The 18,632-nt window shown below is 39.7% G+C and overlaps 1 protein-coding gene across 1 annotated transcript; it reads right to left on the reverse strand.

The window, feature by feature from the left end:
- Positions 1 to 834: 834 nt before the first annotated feature.
- RHOV (ras homolog family member V) lies at positions 835 to 17,313 on the reverse strand. Its single transcript, XM_077260798.1, has 3 exons — positions 16,878 to 17,313; positions 6,913 to 6,971; positions 835 to 4,824 (listed from the first exon to the last, which is right to left on the reverse strand). Exons 1-3 carry the CDS (start codon positions 17,098 to 17,100, stop codon positions 4,384 to 4,386), a joined length of 723 nt encoding a protein of 240 aa, XP_077116913.1. The 5' UTR covers positions 17,101 to 17,313; the 3' UTR covers positions 835 to 4,383.
- Positions 17,314 to 18,632: the final 1,319 nt, after the last annotated feature.

Genomic DNA, 18,632 nt, shown 5'->3' on the forward strand with positions numbered 1-18,632 from the left:
TGACCCTCTTCCAATTGGAAAAAATAAAGTTGGATCCAAAATGGCCGACTTCAAAATGGCTGCCATAGTCACCACCCATCTTGAAAATTTTTTCCCCCTCCCATATACTAATGTGCGACGAACAGGAAGTTGATATCACCAACCATTCCCATTTTATTTAGGTGTATCCATATACATAGCCCACACTGAATTGTATCAGGGCTTTACCATGGAGCGTTCCTGTTTTGTCTTTTTGTTTCTGACCATATCACCAAATGCTCTTTTTGATTAGCTGCAGGGTTCCCAATTTGACCTTTTTCTGGACAGCTTATCAAAAAATCACGGCTAGACATTATTACGGACATATTGGAAAACCTTAAAAAACAATTATGAATATAAGTGATTTCTATAGCCCGTAATTCTGATATGAAGACAGTTGATGCAATCACTGTAATCTGTAAAGTGGCAATAATTACAGTCAGAATAATCTGTACAAGTTTCATCAGCTTCAAAACAAATCACAGACACCTTCAATTTTTTTTACGAACAGGTAAAAAAAGTGCCTTACGGACGGACAGATCTGGAATTTCTGGATGGTTGGCTTGTCACAACATCATCGTTGTGGCCTGTTGCCAATGTGGACTGATATTTACTAATAAGAGCCGCAACTGCCATTAGGTAAGAGATGGTTTTCAGGGCTTTTGTCCAGTGGTCTTAGATTACCGACGTGCCCAATGGACTGCATCCCGTGACTCAATTTGCACCAACTCTACTCCTGGACATGTTTGAAGACTTAACAAGTATATAGATATTCTACCTATTTAGGTGTAAGACATTGGTCGGAAAAAAAGTTTATAGAAAACAAGTTTTTATTTACATTTTTACAATGGATCTTCGTGGTACGGCTTCTGCTGCGTACAATTACAATTGTACAAATATATACATAGGAAGGACTTGAGGAAAACAGTTTTTACGCTTCAGTGCCTACATTAATATTGACGTAAGAAGGTGTGCTATTTGCCTTTCAAATCTTAACTGTACGAGGAGCAAAAAAACACGGCTAACCCTGAATGCCCAAGGATGCCGTAGAGCGAGATCGGTCAGTTTGACTTTAGAGATTAGCATGCCAGAGAAAGTGGTTACACTTTTGGCCAAGATTTGATTAGAAATGGGGGAATCAAGGATTACTGGGTAATGGTAGCCCTCCGTGATGGGTACTTGTACGTTGAACATATTACTGTAGTGTATGCTACTTGCCTTCAGAACTGATGGTGGTGCCAGAAATTCTAGCTGGCCATCAAGTTTTTTTTGCATTCTTACAATCTAATGTATGTCAAGCTCATTTCACTTTCTAAAATCCCCTTTTCCACTTTCTGTGTTAAAAAAACAAAACATCCTCATTACCTTCTGACAACTTTGCATATTCCATTCAATGATCCAATTCTACACTATTGAGAAAAACTCTTTATGACCCATCTCTGGATATGTGCACGCGTAGACTTTTTGCAAAGTTTTCAGAGCAGAAACTGAGTTTTTGAGGAGTTTTTTTCAATTATTGAAGCGTTTCTGCTCAGTTTCTGCCCCAAAAACCTCTAAAGCGGAAAACCTGTGTGTGCACAAAGCCAGTTAATTATGACATTAGCCAGGATTTGCATGAGGCCAGATATCATAAACTATCCTTGATTGAGCAACAGCTTTACTAACGTATGTGTTCAGATATTAGAATCTAAAGTGGTTGTCCATCTTTGGGTTCAATTTTATCGTTTTCATTTAAATGCATGTTTTTGAAGCTAAAATGATTATTTCTTTTGCAATTAGGTTTCATTAAAAATGTTGAACCGTTTGGCTTTTACAGGGTCTTTACTTTTATGCACATTAGACTTTGATGTGGCCTGGGTCATAAATCAGCCGAGAGGAGCTCAGAAAAAGACAAGTGAGAAGAATTACAAATTGTCAGGTCCATCATAGCTGGTTGACTTACGGATTCTCAGATAACACAGGAAAATGGAGCAAAGTTGTGGATTTTCTGCTCTGCTGATCAATAATGGAGATCCAGATGGGGAGACAATACGAAGCACAACACACCAATGGTGCAAAGTTTTTAATGAAACCTAATTGCAAAACTGATTTTTAGTCCAAAATTCATGCATTTAAGTAAAAAGAAAAAAGTTTGACTGTCCTGAAAGGTAGACAACTTGTTTAAAGTACAGAGAATAGCAACTGATTTATTGGGGTTTAAAATGTAGATGAAATTAATTATTAATTATGTCCAAGTGACCGATAAAGTTTGGAAGGGGTGGATAATGATTCTAAGAATTGGAACGTGCTTGATGGGAGCACTCACAGATCAATTTGACTAGTATATTATAGGAATGCTCATTTTAGCAATTTACTTGACTATGATACTAGAAAGTGTGAAATAATGAATATTATATTAACCACGTCTGAGGTAATATCATTAAATAAGCACACACTAACTGAACCTGAAAATACGTCTGCAGATAAATAGGACTGGTAATATATTAGACTAGCGGGGAGAATACACTTTCCAAGAAACATTTTAGTGTCAAACTTTCTAAAGCATGCATGCAATATTAATGACACACCAAATCTATAGCCGAAAAATGTCATAGTTGGTTCTAATTAATGAATTGCAACATTAAAGTGATATTCCCATGATAGAATGTAGCAACAGTGGGAATTCCAAGAACTGGTCCAGGTGCTTTTTCAGTTAAAGGGAATCGGTCAGAAAGTTTTTGGTATGAAATCTGAGTATAGAATGATGTGTGACGTACTAGGCTGTGTTGCTCTATCAATACAATTAGTGTTTTATCAGCAGGAGATAATCCCTACAGGACTAGGTGCCTCATTCCTCCTAGTCCAGCTGCTCTGTGTAACCCCCCAACACTGACAAATCAATATACTCAGAAAGCTGCCAATCATAGATCTACATTTTTTAGAGCACTGCTAGGTCTGCAGGGGTTTTATCAAAATGACAGAATGCAGACAATAAGTGACACATCACAGGAATCAGAGACTCAGCCTCTACATCATGTTGCTCTGATTACACAGCAGAATCCCGCTGACAGATTCGCTTTCAACAATAGAAGCATACAAAGCTAGTTGTTTTCAGAAATGATTAAAAGAGCTCCCCCACAACAAGCCCCCGTATATATTAATTGGCCAGCTGGTGTATAGGGAATCATCTATACACGTTAGATGGTTGGCTGATCCTGCTGAAATTGGCAATTTAAAATGTATGGGGGGCTCTAGAGTAGTCCTAATGCATGGGAGGTTTTAGGACAGTCTCAATTTCCACCAAAACCACTTCAGTGAACAGATTTCAGACATTTCAGTGACATTTTGGAAGTAGCTGGAACTCACAATGCCAAATTTGTTGTCAAGTTTGGAGAACATTTTTTTCCTCTTTTAAGGGGGTCATTGATTGTAAGCAGAGATCACTGGAAGGTTTCTGCAAGTCTCATTCATTTCTCGAAAAATAATCCCCACTATTCTCACATAGGACGTCGTTAAGGTCCTAGCATCCACACCCCAATTAATAAGATCTTCTGAAATTTCCATTGGACCTTTCAGAAGCAAATATCATTAGAATACGCTTTAAAGAGTAACCGTTGTTTTAATTTTATTCAGTAAATCAATAGTACACATGAAAATAAGCAACTTTGTAATTTATCTTATCGGAGAGATCTGCTTCTTTCTCTGCCATAATAGATCAGTCATTATCAAAATTCTCAATTCTCAGGTAAAATCTGCATTCAGTTTCCCATTACTGAGAAAGGAGATGACAGCTGGTGCTGATGAGATTCTATGTAGAGGAGGGAGGAGCTAGAGACAAAACTCCTCCTCCATCCTCCTCACCCTCTTGTCTACGGAGAATCTTATAAGCACCAACTGTCATCTATCTCAGTTATGGGAAACTGAATACAGATTTTACCTCGGAATTCAGATTGTTGATAATGAATGATCAATTCTGGCAGAGAAATGAACAAATCCCTGTGAAAAGATATATTACAAAGTTGCATATTTTCATGTGTACTATTGATTTATAGAATAAAAATTAAACCAACGGTTACTCTTTAATATTTTGTGTTCATATTCACAGTGCATTAAAACGTCATCACATTATAAATGTCAAAATGGTGCAACATTAGGAACCTGTGCATTTCTCACAACAGTCATGTCTAATGTATGAGCATATTCTCAAAGAAAATATAGGTCTCTTGTTGCGCGTGAAGATTTAAAAGGACTTAATCCTTTTGATCCTTTTAAAATGTGTCCAACAGTGAACCCAGTGAACCACTTGCAGAATCTTCATACTCCTTGCATGTGGTCTCCACTTTGTGTTGAGATTGCACGGTCATCTCTCTTATGTATATAATGAGTTCAAACAAAGCAGAAATATTTCTTCCACCGGCATTTGGAAAGTCTTTTGAACCCCTTTGAGCTCAGTTTCTTTTCTAGCCTTGCCTTGTGTTTGATAGCGCTGAGAATGGCTGTGTCGAAAACGTCTTTAAGGTTCTTTTGCGTCAACGCAGAGCACTCAATGTATGTCTGAGCTCTTATTTTCTGAGCCACTGCCTGTGCTTGGGATCCACTCACAGGTCCAACGTGATATTTATTTAAGTTGATCAATACATTGACGTCATCTCTTAGATCAGTCTGAGTTCCCACCAGAACCACTGGAGTGTGTGGGCTGTGCGTGCGGATTTCAGGAATCCATTTTTCAGTAACATTTTGGAAGGAGCTGGGGTTCACAACGCTAAAGCACACCAAAAAGACATCGGTTTCTGGATAACATAGCGATCGGAGATGGTCAAAGTCTTCCTGTCAAGAAGAAGAAAAATAAAAAGTCGTTATCTCCCATGATCAGAAAGTCAACTAAGGTTAGACTATAGGTGCAATAAACAAAATCCTAGACACTTCAGAGATAGGCTCTTGATAACAATACTGCTTACTCAGTTAATAGAATGCAACTCTATGTAATCTATAGTAATCTGGAAACACTGGCCCTCAGTTTATCGAAAGTACTTTTAGCCCTCTATATACTGTACCTTTAGAAGACTGGCGGCCAAGTGATGTTTCAATTATTCGTTCAGCCGGCAGCCACCTTGGTCATATCCCTCATACACAGGAGCACTTGCTCTACTGAGTTCTCCTGTGTTCTCTATGTGAAAGCCAATGACAGATATATCTGATTGCAGATAATCTCATAAGGCCCCCATACACATTAGACAAATGTTGGTTGAACCCACCGAAATCAACAAGTTTGGCCAATGTGTACGGAGATATGTTTATCAGACATGGCTGATTTCAGACTGCCAATCGCATTGTTCTCCTCGAGATAAGATGCTGGCCGACATGTCAGTAGGTGACTTTCTCATACACAACACAGGAGCGGTAGGCTGAAGGAACGCTCCTGCGTATGGAAGAGTTGGCTAAGATCGCTGTTGGCCAAATAATCTTCTAACACATCGCTTGGTCAGCGACCATCCAATTTATATGGCCAGCTTAAGAGAAAAATAGAATCTGCAGCCCCAAATCGGATGTGGAGGATCCTTCACTTCCCCAGGAATCATCTGTCTGGGGTCTCCATACACATTAGACTGTTACCTGAAAACATCAATATTGGGCAAATTTGGCTAATGTTAGACTGTGTATGGGTGACTCTAGCTTACTTTTGAGTATTGAGAACAAACCATTTCAAGTTTTTAAAAGGGTTGTTTAGGATCTAAAAATAATTTTAGACTCTCAAGATCTCCTGTATGGCTCAAAACTATTTAGTTCATTGATTGACCATAGCGGTCACACATAGGTATGGCAGGTCCTCCATGGAGGACAAAGAAATAAACACTAGTGGAGATGACCAAAGCTCCAGGGGGTTGAACATGGGAGCATATTATTTTCATTTTATCAGCTTTCAGCGATGTACAATACAAAATAATATTGTGGTACCGTGTTAGCCTGAAAAATCTATGTAAATACTTATGTCCCAAAAAATTGAGAAAGGTATTCAAGGAGTGATACCTTTATTGGCTAACCAGTGTGTAATTTCTTTGGTTAGGCAATAAAGGTACCACTCCTTGAATACGTTTCACAATTTTTTGGGACATAAGTATTTACATTGATCAGCTTTCAGCCAATGTTTTAGATACTTGAAGACCCTCTAAGAACAACATAGCCTGAATAAGCTAGCGCAGTTCAGTTTAGTCACCACATATGCCTCACCCCAGGGCTGGACTGGCCATCTGGCAATTCTGGCAAATGCCAGACGGGCCTGTCTGGTTGTGGGCTGATTTGTCTACTACATTGTTAACAGAATTGGTGTTCCGGAGACCCCCATACTGTTAACAGTTGTGATGGAGTACAAAATCGCTGACTCCGTCACTTACTCCACCAGGCCATGGGTATCATTAGAAATATTGGTCTTGTAGTAAATCTTGCTTTCCTCCATCCAGGGTAATATTAGCAATATATCCCATCTAGTGCTTGGGGACAGGGACAGCATGGGCCTGTGTGATTTCAAATGCCAGGGCTGAATTTCAGCCCCAGTCCATACCTGGACTGAATCCTAAGAAAAAAAATAAAATTTTGCAGGTGCCTTGCAATTTGGATGTTCTGTGTGCATTTATAATTAAGGTAATTTTCTACATTGATTTCATATTTCAGCTGTTCCTTGACTCAAACCAGTATGGGAATAAAACATGCAAATATGAATGCGTAGGAGGTTCTATCAGAATACAGTCCTTACACCACCTGCTTTAAATTTTTCAAAATAAGCAACTAAAGATACTTTATAAAATGTTAAAGAATTGTTCAACCTTAAAAGAAAACAACATTAAATAAGAAAAGAAAATGCAATAAAGATATTTTACTTGGTTAGGGACACAATGCAAATAAGGTTTATGTACATACCTGCCCAGCGGTATCACAAAGCTGGATTCTTACTGGTGCCCCATCCACCTGCACTTGAACTGGAAGAAGAAGAAAAAAAGCTAAAACTAAATTTCACTGCAAGAGAACATCTAAATCCCACACTTTATTAAACCATTCATTTTTCACAATTTATTATTATTTAGTACTACTCGTTATCGCCTTTCCAAGGGGACGCGTCTTGCTGGATCCTCAGGGGCGTGACTTAAAGCTCCTCTGCATTATAGCCCTGTGAGCCATACCACTTATAAATAGCATAAAATTAGCTCTGTTTTTGATGAAATTTTAGAGCAGGAAACTCTGAATCCTCATCAAAATCTCAGAACTCATCAAAAACTTGAAGCTTTTGCTCAGTTTCTGCTCTGAAAACTCAGCAGAAAGACTCCATGCCACATAGCCCTAAAGGTCATTTAGCATTAAAATGTTTTTATTATCCTACTTCTATGCTGAGATATATTCTTTTGACTTTAAAAACACTTTGCTTGGGGCTGCACTACTGAAACAATGTTGTTATAAAGACATTATATGAAACGGGAAAAACTATGAATATATGTACACACACATGTATATTAGCGATGAGCTGATTGTTTGAATTTTGAGTTTGGCTGTTTGTGTTTTTCCTTGGAAATTCAATTCTCAGCAAAGTTATTCTCCATGAATTGAATGATCCTTATTGTGCTCTTAGGTCTCTCAAGAAGAACCCAGAGCAGAAAAATTGTAAGAAACAGAAAAACCTAATACTCACTTCAGTGTTTAGCTTGCCAATCGCACAGCTACCCACCATCCGTTTATCAGGACCTTTTCAATGCATGCTTCATCTATCTGTTCTTCACTGTAGGATCAAGATTTCCTCTGTGGCCAGGCACCCAAGGACTTGTTGTAAGGCCACGGTATCATGACATCGCAACCTTACGACATACACAGTGACCCCTGGAAATCCTGGTCTACAGTGAAGAACTGTCAGATGAGGCACACAGCGACAGAAAGAAGATGCCCTGAGGACCAGGCAGTGGGTAGCAGGGCGACAAGATAGGTGAGCGATGAAGTATTTACCATCTTCCAGCCCCTTATAGTGTATAAAAAAGGCAAGCCGGTTCCTTTTTTTTTGTGATACTCGAGAATAGAATATCAAATTGTGGAATTGCAAATTTTTAGGAAAGTTGACATGAACTTGATCCTCTCATCTCAAACGTATTTATTTTGGGTGCATGTGAGCATCTTCAGAATTTATGTGAGTGGTTTCACTATCTGCTATTGAACCTGTGGAATCTAAATGATATATATAGAGATACAACTCTTTGTGTTAGTCACTATCTCATAAAACCAGTTCGTATGCACATAACCATGGGAACCAGTTCAATTGTTAAATGGAAGATGGTGGCTTGTGTGTGGCCAGTTTTACTTTACAGCTTAAACATGAGGTATGTGTGCAAGGAGGGGCACAATGAAAAAAAAACAGTTAAAATGTTTAAAGCAAGGAATACAGGTTTGGGTGGCATGTCAGCTTCTTGTGACCTTAGGCCAGCTGACATTGTCTTGCATCTCAGGTATTAAAACTTGTTTGCAAATAATGGGTGACTTAAGTTCACTGGACCTTGAGCAGGCCCCAACGTAAAGCACTCTTCAAAAACATTATCAAAAGGGTTTGGCAACTGTATAGTTTTTCATGCAAGATGGAAAAATCATTTTATTCTGTTTTCACGCATCATAATAATGTGACTTAACGTCTATAGCCAGCTTCAGAGCAGACAACCACCAGTTCATTTCTAATAAGGAGTTCCATAGATAGCTGCCAGTCAAATGATGGTTTGGGCAATAGTTTTCGCCCAACTCTTCCATACACAGGAGAGCTTGCTCTGCGAGTTCTGATGTGTTCCCTATAACAGAGAGACTGCCAGAATCCTTTGGCGGTGGCTTATCTCTTACAGAACAAAATAATTAGCCAATATAAATAAGATTTACTGGTACTTATATTCCCCATATCATCTGCTGGATGAGAATCGGAAGGCTGCATTCACATTAGACTGTTGGTCAAGCCAGCAATGTTGGTCTGTCTGGCTGCCTTTACTCTAAGATCTCTACCACTCCTGATAGCACATAATTAGTTTGCAAATTTGTGTGCACTACCAGTTGTGTCCCTTTTTTTTCCATGGCAGACAAATGCACACATTTGACAACTTGGCATATCCCTGAGGCTCCAGGAATTAATGCAGACCTCCCTGAGCCCCAACCGAGTCTGCAAATCTTCTGGGCCCCTCTAAATTTGCCTCAAGCCTCCCAGAATGAGGCAGGGAATGGGGTGCGGGGAGTCAATGAGTAGGTATGGAAGAGGCGCTGCTTTGTAAAAGGGCAATTAAAAAAAAAAGAATAATCAGGGAAGCAGCGGGAATGAAATAGCAAAAACTGGACACTTTTGATGCAGTGACAAGTTCTTTTTAACTGTAACTGAATATCAACAGGTAAACAAAAGGAGACAGAAGAAGCCCTCTAGTTTTCTTATTCGGAAGAGTATTTAGAGAGATTCCACTCAGTTTCTACTACAAAAACTCCTCGAAAAACTCAGTGTGTGTCAAATCTAAGGGTATGTGCACAGTCTTTTTGGAGCAGACCCTGAGAGTATATGGGCACCTGCAGGTTTTGGAGAAGAAACTGAGAGGAAACTCCTAAATTCTTATTCAAATCTCAAAACTCCACAAAACCTTAGGAGAGCAATAGCTCTCGATTATTTGTTGCCAAAAGTTGCCATGTTGGCATATATAGTTGGTAAAGCTGCTGGATGAGTCTGGGGCATATGTTTGGTGCAACATTCCAGATGGCCCTGCTGAACATAATGCAAAAATACAGTCTGATCTGAAGCCCCCCATACACTTTAGACTACTGTCTGTCAAATTATGGTCTCTGCCGGCTGCCTTCCTCTCCGACTCTTCCATACACAAGAGAACTTGGTCTGTGTGTGATCCTGTCTTGTCTATGGAAGAGCCACCACCAGACATCTCTGGCTGTGGCTTATCTCTTAGAAAACAAAAGGACCGGCAGCCCGAAATTGGACATGCCGGATCCTTCATCATCTGTTGGGGCAAGTTGAAGGCCCCCTTACACATTAGACTGTTGGTCGAACCTGTCAATGTTGGCGACGTTAGTCTGCCATTTAGCTGCATAAATGCTATCAAACTCTTCATGAAAACCCCGAAGAAGGATTTTGGATCTAAAGACTACAACTTCCTTTTTGCCAAGTTATTCCTTGTAATGGTGTAATGTGCAAGCCAATATGGCAAGAGGTTACGTTCCCTATACAAACAACCAGTGGAAAGTTTAATCGGATGTAAGCAGACTAACCTAAGAAGAAAAGAAAGGATTACTGCAGGCCTGGGAATACATGAACACTCAGGAAAAGAAAAGGCAACACAACCATTGAAAATAAATCCAAAGGTGAAACTGAATTAATGCCTCCCCGCTGTGAAGCACAGTAGAAAACAATGAGAAACTTGGGAGAAACTCGGAGATGCAAATTGATTTGGATTTCAGAGGAAGAATGAAAAATCTGAATAGATTCAATTACTTTCCATTAAATGCAAAGCAGGAATATGATAAAGGGAGTGATGTATGCACAATAATTGTGGATGATAGACCAGTTCTTTGTTTGCAAACATTGGTATTTTGGATTGACATACAATAGGATGTTGCAAAATACCCTTGAATTACCCCAAAAAACTAATGTGGATTGTTGGTGAATGAAGCTAGCACTTGAGAAGATAACCTAATTTTAAATATTATATATAAAACTTTTCCCCGATTGGCATCCTTGGAAATAATATATAGGCAGCTGTTTACTTCAAGAATAGCACTTAGATATATAAATCAACACATAGGAGAGTATTGAGATGTATCATAGTTACAGTAAGGAATCATGCAAAATGCTTAGGATAACAGGGGTTGTGCAATGAGGACAACCCCCATCTATACGGCCTAATGGGGCATATGTACATATGTATGGGTTCCCTGCCAGTCTAAGAGAGCAGTTCTCATTCTGGAGGACACAACCTGTCGTTGCATTACCTGTTTGGCCACTCACGTGAATAGCCTTCACGTAATACTACATTTTCCCTGCAGCAGTTGGCTGGACACATCTTATTTCAACAAGCTAAGGCTACTTACACACTAGCGTTTTTTTGCATACGTCGCAATGCGTCGTTTTGGCGAAAAAACGCATCCTGCAAAGTCGTCTGCAGGATGCATTTTTTCCCCAGAGACTAACATTAGCGACGCATTGCAACGTATTGACACACGTCGCAACCGTCGTGCGACGGTTGTGTCGTGTTGTGGCGGACCGCCGGCAGCAAAAAACGTTACATGTAACGTTTTTTGGTGCGGACGGTCCGCCATTTCCGACCGCGCATGCGCATCCGAAACTCCGCCCCACCTCCCCGCACCTCACAATGGGGCAGCGGATGCGTGGAAAAACAGCATCCGCTGCCCCGTTGTGCGGCGCTTGCACAGTATGCGTCGGTACGTCGGGCCGACGCAGCGCGACGGCCCCGTACCGACGCTAGTGTGAAAGTAGCCTAAGAGGGTCTAAAAATCTCTATACAGCTGTCTGCCGAATGATGATTCTGCCAGCAGATATCTTTGCTGTCTCACCCATAAACAGGAGCGCTTGTTCTGCTGAGTGCTCCTGTGTTTTCTATAAGAGAACGCTGACAGAGTTTTATGGTGGCGGACTATCTCTTAGAGAACAAAATAACTGGCAGCTCGAAATTGGACATGCCGGATCCTTCTCTCCTTTGGCAATCATCTGTTGGGGCTTCCATACAAAATAGACTAATGGCCAAACCCAATGATGACGTTATTCTAATGTGTATGGGGTCTTAAGGGAGGCTATTTTTATAGCATATAACCTAGGTATTGAATCACCATGTTGCCCCAGCCAACCATATAATTATACACTTGCTTCTCCATTGGTGTCTACGTGGATAAGCCACTATATGTTTCTATATTCAGCATGACCACCTAGACGCTATCCCATTCTTATCTCCTGACTTTAGAACAGGGTCTCGGCAATCAATGCCTATTCAATGCCCCTCTTAAAATGGTGTCTCGAATTTATTAGCATATTTTCTAAATGATTCCTCAGTAAGCTTCCTTCTCCAGGACCATGCAGACTCTGATCCACAGCACACAGATGTGTACCTTGTTGGCTACCAAGGCCTACATCTGTGTTATTTCACACAGTTCTTATATGTGCACACTGAGCACTCACTCACCAATGTGCCAACCATTGATGCACATTTGGTCCTCACTTACAAAGTAATGAAGAAGATAAATTAGGTATATTCAATATATATACAATTTCCTTCTTTGTTACATATCCTCATAACCATTGACTATCTGTAGAAAAAAATGACACATAGCAAAACACATCTTCTACATGTGTTTAAATTATATATTAAATTTGGTACATGCCAGGAACAACAATTTATGTCATAATTTGGTGATCTACAATTCTAGAAATCCTTAACAATTGCTAGTGCAATAGGAATAGAGAGTGTAGAGGTGAGAGTCTCACTTAAGCCCAGTATTTGAGGGGCCCAAAGACCCCAATTCCATATATAAGATTAAACTAGTTTAAAAAAATGGCACATAATTGCTTGGGGGCCCCTGTTACAGATTTTGCATTGAGGCACATGAATATCATGTCAAGGCTCCAGTTAGTGCTGCCTAGTGAGAGTTGTTGTAGGACATCAACGTTGCTACCAACTGGAAGATGATCCAATGAATATTTAGATCAATACATTGAGAAGCAATTTTTCAAAGCGATCGTCAGACCTAATACCCACCATGCATTTTAAAGAAAAATTGGCCAAACCTGAAGATTTTGGTGGGAACGGTCAACTAGCTAACATGTATGTGGGCCTCCTGACTCCTCTTCAATAGATGTTGGGGAGAGAAGGATCAGCCATGTTGATTCATAACGCGCAGTCTTTTTAATTTCTCCAGAACTGTGGACAAAGGGGTCTTGATACTTTTGGGTCAGCATTACATGTCCAATTGTTGAGCTGGCTGCAGGTTTTCTGACTCCAACAATAAAACAATAGCCCTATATGCATATACTGCATGAGGCTGCTTAGGTCAGGTCAGGAAACCTGATTCTGGTACAGAAATAGCAGTCTATACACCGACCATAAAACTCGAAATTTTGAAGCCAGTCTTACACCGCTCATTGCTCCTTTCTCTGCATTGAAAAAGCATGATAACGTGACCAAAGAAGCATAACTATGGAAGAGTTAGGAGAGATAGCTGTCACCTTTCTAAGGTATATGAGCACCTAACCTGCTTGATTTACATGTACATTGTTTGAAGTAAAAAAACTTCTGTCATCTTGTTTGGTTGTCTGGTTGCCAATGACAGTTGAGGTACATCTACACTGCTCGATTACCAGGAATGAGTGTTCTTAGTCTTAGTGTTCTTGTTTCCCGATAATCGTAGCGTACAAAGGCTGCCAATCACCAGGTGAATGGGTTAAATGCTTTCAAAAATGCTAATTGATATAATTTATTTAAGCCAACAGACTGTGTATGAAGATCCTGGGGAAATGTTAGCGGAGATAATGATCTTGCATGTCTGATTTTGAAATCACTATCCTTTTGTTCTCCATTAGAAAAGCCTTCATCAGAGAAGTTTGACAGTGGCTTTCTCAGAGAACACCGAACACTCAGCAGAGCGAGTCCTCTTGTGTATGCAAGAGTCAAGTGAAATAGCTGCTTGCCGAACAATCGACCGAAAGCATTCTTCATCCAACAACTATCTAAAGTGTCTTGAGAAAATTTTTTATTCTACGGTCAGCGGCTCTGTTGAAACTTACGTCGGAACCCCCACAAAACGAGATTCGGGCATATGAGTCCTTTGAATATAATGATGAAAACGAAGTCACAGTGTGATCTGTCATACATCATTTTTGGCCATATATACCTATTGAAGGAGGTCACCAAGATGCCATAGACTACATCTTGCTGTCAGCCTCCACTGACCGTAGGTTTCATGACCAGAACTCAGGAGCCTCATACTGTATGCGCAAAGCCAAACTGGACCCATGGCACTCCATTTATTACTACTCAGAGGACGTTTGTGTGCTTGAGGTCTAAGATGAAGAATTTTTTACAGTTAAAAAATTAAAATAAACATGTAATTGCGGTAATTTACACAAATTCTTGTAGCCTGACAAAATGATTATTCTGCCGCTTCAGTCTACAGACATGCTTCAGTAATGTACTACATTGACTCGTCTCTGCACGATCAGATTATCATTAGGGCACAGAGTAGAGTTGGAAAAATCCTTATTTTTCAATTAGAGAGTACATAACAATAGGGATCCAGCCATGACACTTTCTTCACCATCACGTGTCTCTCATATGTAGTGAAGGACTATTAGACAGTACACGGGTGTGACCTCTGACTGGAGTGTGTTCTATCACCTAACAAGCTTGTTAAGTCCTGGGAAAATCAAATCATGCCTTTAGCAGATAGGTGAGGAACCCGTTTAACTGGAAATGCTCCTGTCAACCGATACCAACAACTGCACGGCCTGCGATGCTCGCTTTGTGTTTAGTAATCACTGAGTAGTATGTTGTATATATATAAATTTCATATAGGTTAAAAACATTTCCTTAAAAAACAAATAACCTTTAAAAGCCATCATGATCTAAGTTGCTGCACTATTTTCGCTGGTTTTCCAAAATTGCAATTTTGAAAAAAGTTAGTAAAAAATTATATGATATTGCAGCTATTTTAATTATTTATTTATTTATTTTTACAAAAGTAAGATTTTAAATCAAAATAGCAAAATGGGATTTTTTAAATTTTCCATCTGCAATAAAGTTAACATATTTATAAGACTATTAACCCATCACATTGCTAGGGTGATTGCTTCTATAGATATTTTTTTTTGCTCATTGTTTTGTATGGCGGTGTTGGCATATTCCCTAGAGTTGTATAGTGCATGCAATCATTAACATTCACATAAAGATGTTAATTAAGACCAATAAAGGGCACAACAATAAAACTTTGCTAAACCTGAAACGACTGGCTATCACCGGAGGACAATAGCTTATCAATTTACTGCTAATATGTTTTGCGTACAAAGATGTATAGCTGAACATTCGCTGCGGTTCTATTTATGATGTCATAAAGTAGGGAACGCTAAATTCTGTGTGTTCTTCATACACTATCTCTTCCAATTTGGCCTTTGGTACCACAGTGTAAAACCCCATCATGCACATTAAACAATGGATAATGGATGAAACCACGCAAAGAAAAGAGGGGAACACTAGCTGCTTTAAGTTATATTTGTAAAAAATACAGCATCCAATGAGGGGTTACTCCCATTTTCATAAATATGGTACTGTTGCACAGATCTTGCACATACAAGAAATTTTGCAATTTTCTGCTTATTAAATGTTCAGCCATTGTTTAGATATTAACAATTTTCTTTTGTTTTCAGCTCGTTTCCTGGGAGACCGACCACCTCTGCTAGACAGCAAAATTATTTCTTTACAATTAAGCACTGTTAAGAAGCTAGCCAGGATCCCTGAACTGTGCCATGAACCTCCTAATCCAGTGCCAACCTCAGCGCAGTGCTGATACACAAGACAATAGTGGTCGGTCTCCTAGGCAACGAGCTGTAAACAAAAGTAAAGTGTTAATATCTCAAAAATGACAGCGCATTTTAATAAACAGTAAATTGTAAAAGTGTTGGATTTTACAATCTCTTTTCAAAAACGTCCATCTTTAGAGGAATAACCCTTTAAGTGAAGGTTGGGTGTACATTCACAAGTTTATTTTGTGCAAAATATATCAATTAAATATTGTTTTTCTCTAAAATCCCATTCACACTTTGCAGATTTTAGAATGTGAAATTATCCATAATAATGCAATGGAAAAATCCATACCGGAATTATATGGAAAAAAAAGTGGAATGACAAAGGAGAACACATACAATGGACATTATATAAAAAAAATGTAATCTATAAGAAGACCGCAAAAAAATAGACAAAAATGTCTGCATGCAGATATCTGTAGTATGAGAACTAAAGGTACCCTGGTGAGAAACCTGCAGGAGTCACATCTCAGCGGGAGACTAAGGGTACCGTCACACAGTGCCATTTTCATCGCTACGACGGCACGATTCGTGACGTTCTAGCGATATCATTACGATATCGCTGTGTCTGACACGCTACTGCGATCCGGATCCCCGCTGAGAATCGTACGTCGTAGCAGATCGTTTGAAACTTTCTTTCGTCGTCTAGTGTCCCACTGTGGCGGCATGATCGCATCGTGTAACAAAGGTTGTATACGATGGGCGCACAGTAACCAACGGCTTCTACATCGCAAATACGTCATGAAATTATCGCTCCAGCGCCGTGTATTGCAACGTGTGACCGCAGTCTACGACGCTGGAGCGATAATCATACGACGCTGCAACGTCACGAATCGTGCCGTCGTAGCGATGAAAATGCCACTGTGTGACGGTACCCTTAAGGCAGAGGAGAACACAATGAGGGTGATCCTGGGGACCTGGGGAGGGGGGGGGGGGCAGGAAGAGATTTGGGCATGTTTATTCAAAAGTGTCAATCATGAAAAAAAAGTCCCTAACTCTCCACATGTTGTCCTAATCCCATATATTGTCACTTCCATCCTAAAGAGGACATAACACTTAGTGGGGAAAGTAAAACAGTGTCACTTCATTTCCCCCCCTTATGTCCCAGTTAACCATTTCAGTGCCAAGGTAGCAATAAACAGCAAAAAATGAATTTCAATGCACTACCCAAGCAAACCAAAAGCCATCATCAACCCAAGAGGCAATCCATCAGTGACCATATGAGTAACATATCAGACCACAGTGACACTAGTTGACCTAAAAATCCCCAAAATAAGTAAAACTGTTGGTCTCTTACCAGAATATGTATCCAGGGCGGTTGGTTGATATTCCGTTGGGTAACCGTTTATAGTGTAGCTGACCACCAGACTGGTCTTGCCCACCGCTCCGTCGCCGACGAGGACACACTTTATCCCGAGTTCTTGACTGTTGGGTCTGGATGAGTTTCTCCTAGAAGAACCTGATAGCTGCGGACTCAGCCGGTCCAACTCAGAACAGTCCAGCATCACTCGAGGTGGCATGATAAGGAAAGTCCAGGGCTTTACTATAAAAGCCTACAAGATAAATCCACTTTCTTTCTTTTCATCAGTTACTTGTGCCGGCAGCTCCTCATATGACCTTACCATGAGGGAATTTGACCATTATTGTATTGCAAGCACATCCCTTTCAAAGTTTTTTACTCTGTCATGCTAAACAGGTGTGACTATGTCATGGCTTGCTCTCCAACTGGTTTTTAGGCTTCCAGCCAGCTGTATTTATAGCCTCCCTCCCAGGATGGTAATTGGAGCCTAGTAACTTCCTTATAGAAAGGACACTCACAATGGTGAAATCATATGTAGTCCTAGAGGTACGAGGAAGAACGTGATGAACTCAAGCGTTTAAGAAAATCTGTACAGGAAAAAAAATACAGCAAAAGTTGCACAATTCAATTATTTTTTTTTACCTTTCATTATTTATTTGCTGTTTTATTTATTATTTATTTAAAATTTGATTAATTTTTTTTTTTTTCTAATATTTTAAAAATATAAAAGGTAAAAAACATTGGTATAAACTGATAAAATAGTGCTGATTTTTTTGCCAAAAAAATCTCAAAATGAAAAAAAGTTGTCATGTCAGATCACCTGTGAAATATGGTAGAAAAAATGCAACACTGCAGTCACTGTCCTACATTGATGCTGCCTCTCCATGTACATGGACACCATTCTTTAGTGTCTATCTTGCATTGGATAGTGTTCTTCTGCCGACATTAGTGATAATCCTGGGTTCTCCACCTTTGGGAATTTTTTTCTTAAATATATGTATTTTTGACTATAAATCATTTTTGCAATTGGATTTCATTAAAACTTTTGCACCATTTAACTTCTATAGCCGCTGGCTGCAGAATAAGTTAACTGAGGATTATTGGTCAGTGAGCTTGATCTGAAGGTATTTTTTAACTTCTTTCAGCTGATTAAAAAAAAAAAAAAGACAGCTAAAAAAGGGACAAAAATGTTTAATAAAACTAAATTGCAAAAGATATTTAGCCCCCAAATACAAGTATTTAAGAAAAAATAAAGAAAAAACATGAATCTATAGCTCAAAAGCTTATATAGACTTTGTATGTCAGTGACCCCCAGAGCACCCACTAAAAAACTTATTTCAGACCCCCAAATTAATTCAGACTTTTATACAGACCCCAGACCAAACAGCCTCATTAATAACTCCAAACTGCCATTGCTAAAAAATGTTTTCTATTTTGGGAAACCTTTCTTCTTCATGTTAAACGGAACCTGTCACCCCAAAACTCATATATGAGATAAGGCCACCGGCATCAGGGGCTTATCTACAGCATTCTGTAAAGCTGTAGATAAGCCCCAGATGTATCCTGAAAGATAAGAAAAAGAAATTAGATTATACTCACCCAGGGGCGGTCCCGCTGCAGTCCGGTCCGATGGGTGTCGTGGTCCGGGGCCTCCCATCTTCTTACGATGATGTCCTCTTCTTGTATTCATGCCGCGGCTCCTGTGCAGGCGTACTTTGTCTGTCCTGTTGAGGGCAGAGCAAAATACTGCAG

The sequence above is a fragment of the Ranitomeya variabilis genome, chromosome 1 (assembly GCF_051348905.1).
Source record: "Ranitomeya variabilis isolate aRanVar5 chromosome 1, aRanVar5.hap1, whole genome shotgun sequence".
Taxonomy (NCBI): Eukaryota; Metazoa; Chordata; class Amphibia; order Anura; family Dendrobatidae; genus Ranitomeya; species Ranitomeya variabilis.